The sequence below is a fragment of the Condylura cristata genome, unplaced genomic scaffold, assembly GCF_000260355.1.
Source record: "Condylura cristata isolate star-nosed mole 26May11 unplaced genomic scaffold, ConCri1.0 scaffold00001, whole genome shotgun sequence".
Taxonomy (NCBI): Eukaryota; Metazoa; Chordata; class Mammalia; order Eulipotyphla; family Talpidae; genus Condylura; species Condylura cristata.
The window spans coordinates 67,986,229-67,987,666 of record NW_004567102.1 but is presented as its reverse complement, the minus strand read 5'-3'; the positions used below and the strand labels follow the sequence as shown (position 1 = coordinate 67,987,666).

Sequence of the window (1,438 nt, the reverse complement as noted above, 5' to 3'; positions counted from 1 at the left end):
TGTTGAATACAAAACTCATATCCTTAGGGCAGCAAAATCTAGAGGGAGAGGACATTTTTCTTTCTAGAAGCCCTGCAAAGCCTCATCAGTCCTTCACTCCAGTGAGCACCAGTAGGATCATTGAGTTTCTCTCCGCAGGATGAAAGGTGGGGTATAGAGGGGAGGAGAGGGGGGTCTTCCTTGAGTGTGTGTGTGGGGGCTGCTGTTAGAACACAGAAATGCACCCTCTGGGTCAAGTAAAATATATGCTGTACTTCCGAGCAAGGTCAGTGGAAGCAATAATCAGTTTGGAAAAAAAAATACTCATAGCTTACTAATTAACAAGGTTTAGTTATTATATTAACTAAGTTAATTTAAAACCTACTTGTCTTCACTTATATAAATCTAGCAGTATCTTAGAAAGATGTGATGAAGTCTATTTTATTAATGTGTTAGACTTCTTGTTGTAGGTGTTGAAAGAATACAGAGGAAAGCAATCTGAAATTTGTAGAACTCGAAACGTAAATCTCTGATTTTAAGGCAGAAAATGACCTCTTAAATATCATTTGTAGGTATAATTTCATTCACTGGTTGTAGAAAAATGAAGCTTTCTGATGAGTGTCTTAGTGAAAACATTCAGTGGTATACTGGGTATGATTTATACAAGTTTATTCACTATGTCCTTGTATGCACATCAACATATAAGCACAACATATTTTATGGGTATTTGTTCTCTCTGTAGCCAAACCTAAACCACTCCCCCCCCTTTTTTTTTTGTTAACAGTACAATCTCTTTGCAACTGAAGTTCAATTTGATTTCCCCAAGGATTCAGAGTTTGTGACTTTTGACACGCCCTTTGGGAAGTTTGCTGTTTTCACTTGCTTTGACATTTTTTCTCACAATCCGGCTGTGATGGTGGTGGATGAATTTCAAGTTGACAGCGTTCTCTATCCCACAGCGTGGTACAACACGCTGCCCCTTCTCTCGGCTGTTCCCTTCCACTCAGCATGGGCCAGGGCCATGGGAGTGAACCTGCTTGCTGCAAATACCCACAACACCAGCATGCACATGACAGGTAGTGTGCTCATGACAGGTAACACCCACCTGTGTGCCCAGTGGCACAGATGCTCTTAGGAAGACTTCGCTGATTTTCAAGTCACACTTTTCTCTAACGATTCTTTTATTAGCTCTAATGTCACACAAGTTTAGTGATAGTGTGAATTTCTTGAACAACATTACTTAAGAACTTTAACCCTGTGAATAAAGAAGAAGGTAAACATTGTTATCTCAATTTTATATGAGGGGAACTCAGAGTTAGAGAGCAGACAACTGTCATTTAAAAAGCAAAGCAGGCCCTCCCTGGTGGCACAGCGGGTTAAATAAAGCACAGCACTAAGAAGCTAAAGTCACTTCCGCATGAGTTCGATTCCCGCCTGCCCCGGAGGTGACCACATGGCG

The 1,438-nt window shown here is 41.0% G+C and overlaps 1 protein-coding gene across 3 annotated transcripts in view; it reads left to right on the top strand.

Annotated features, from left to right (window-relative positions):
- LOC101627443 (vascular non-inflammatory molecule 3) overlaps positions 1 to 1,438 on the top strand; it is a 10,361-nt gene that overhangs the window by 4,502 nt on the left and 4,421 nt on the right. For 2 of the 3 annotated variants that reach the window (XM_012724188.1, XM_004673860.2), the window contains exon 4: positions 764 to 1,055. The exons of the other annotated variant lie outside the window; for it this stretch is intronic. In XM_012724188.1, the coding sequence (XP_012579642.1) occupies positions 764 to 1,055 (292 nt within the window). The remainder of the gene's footprint in view (positions 1 to 763; positions 1,056 to 1,438) is intronic. 3 annotated transcript variants of the gene reach the window in all.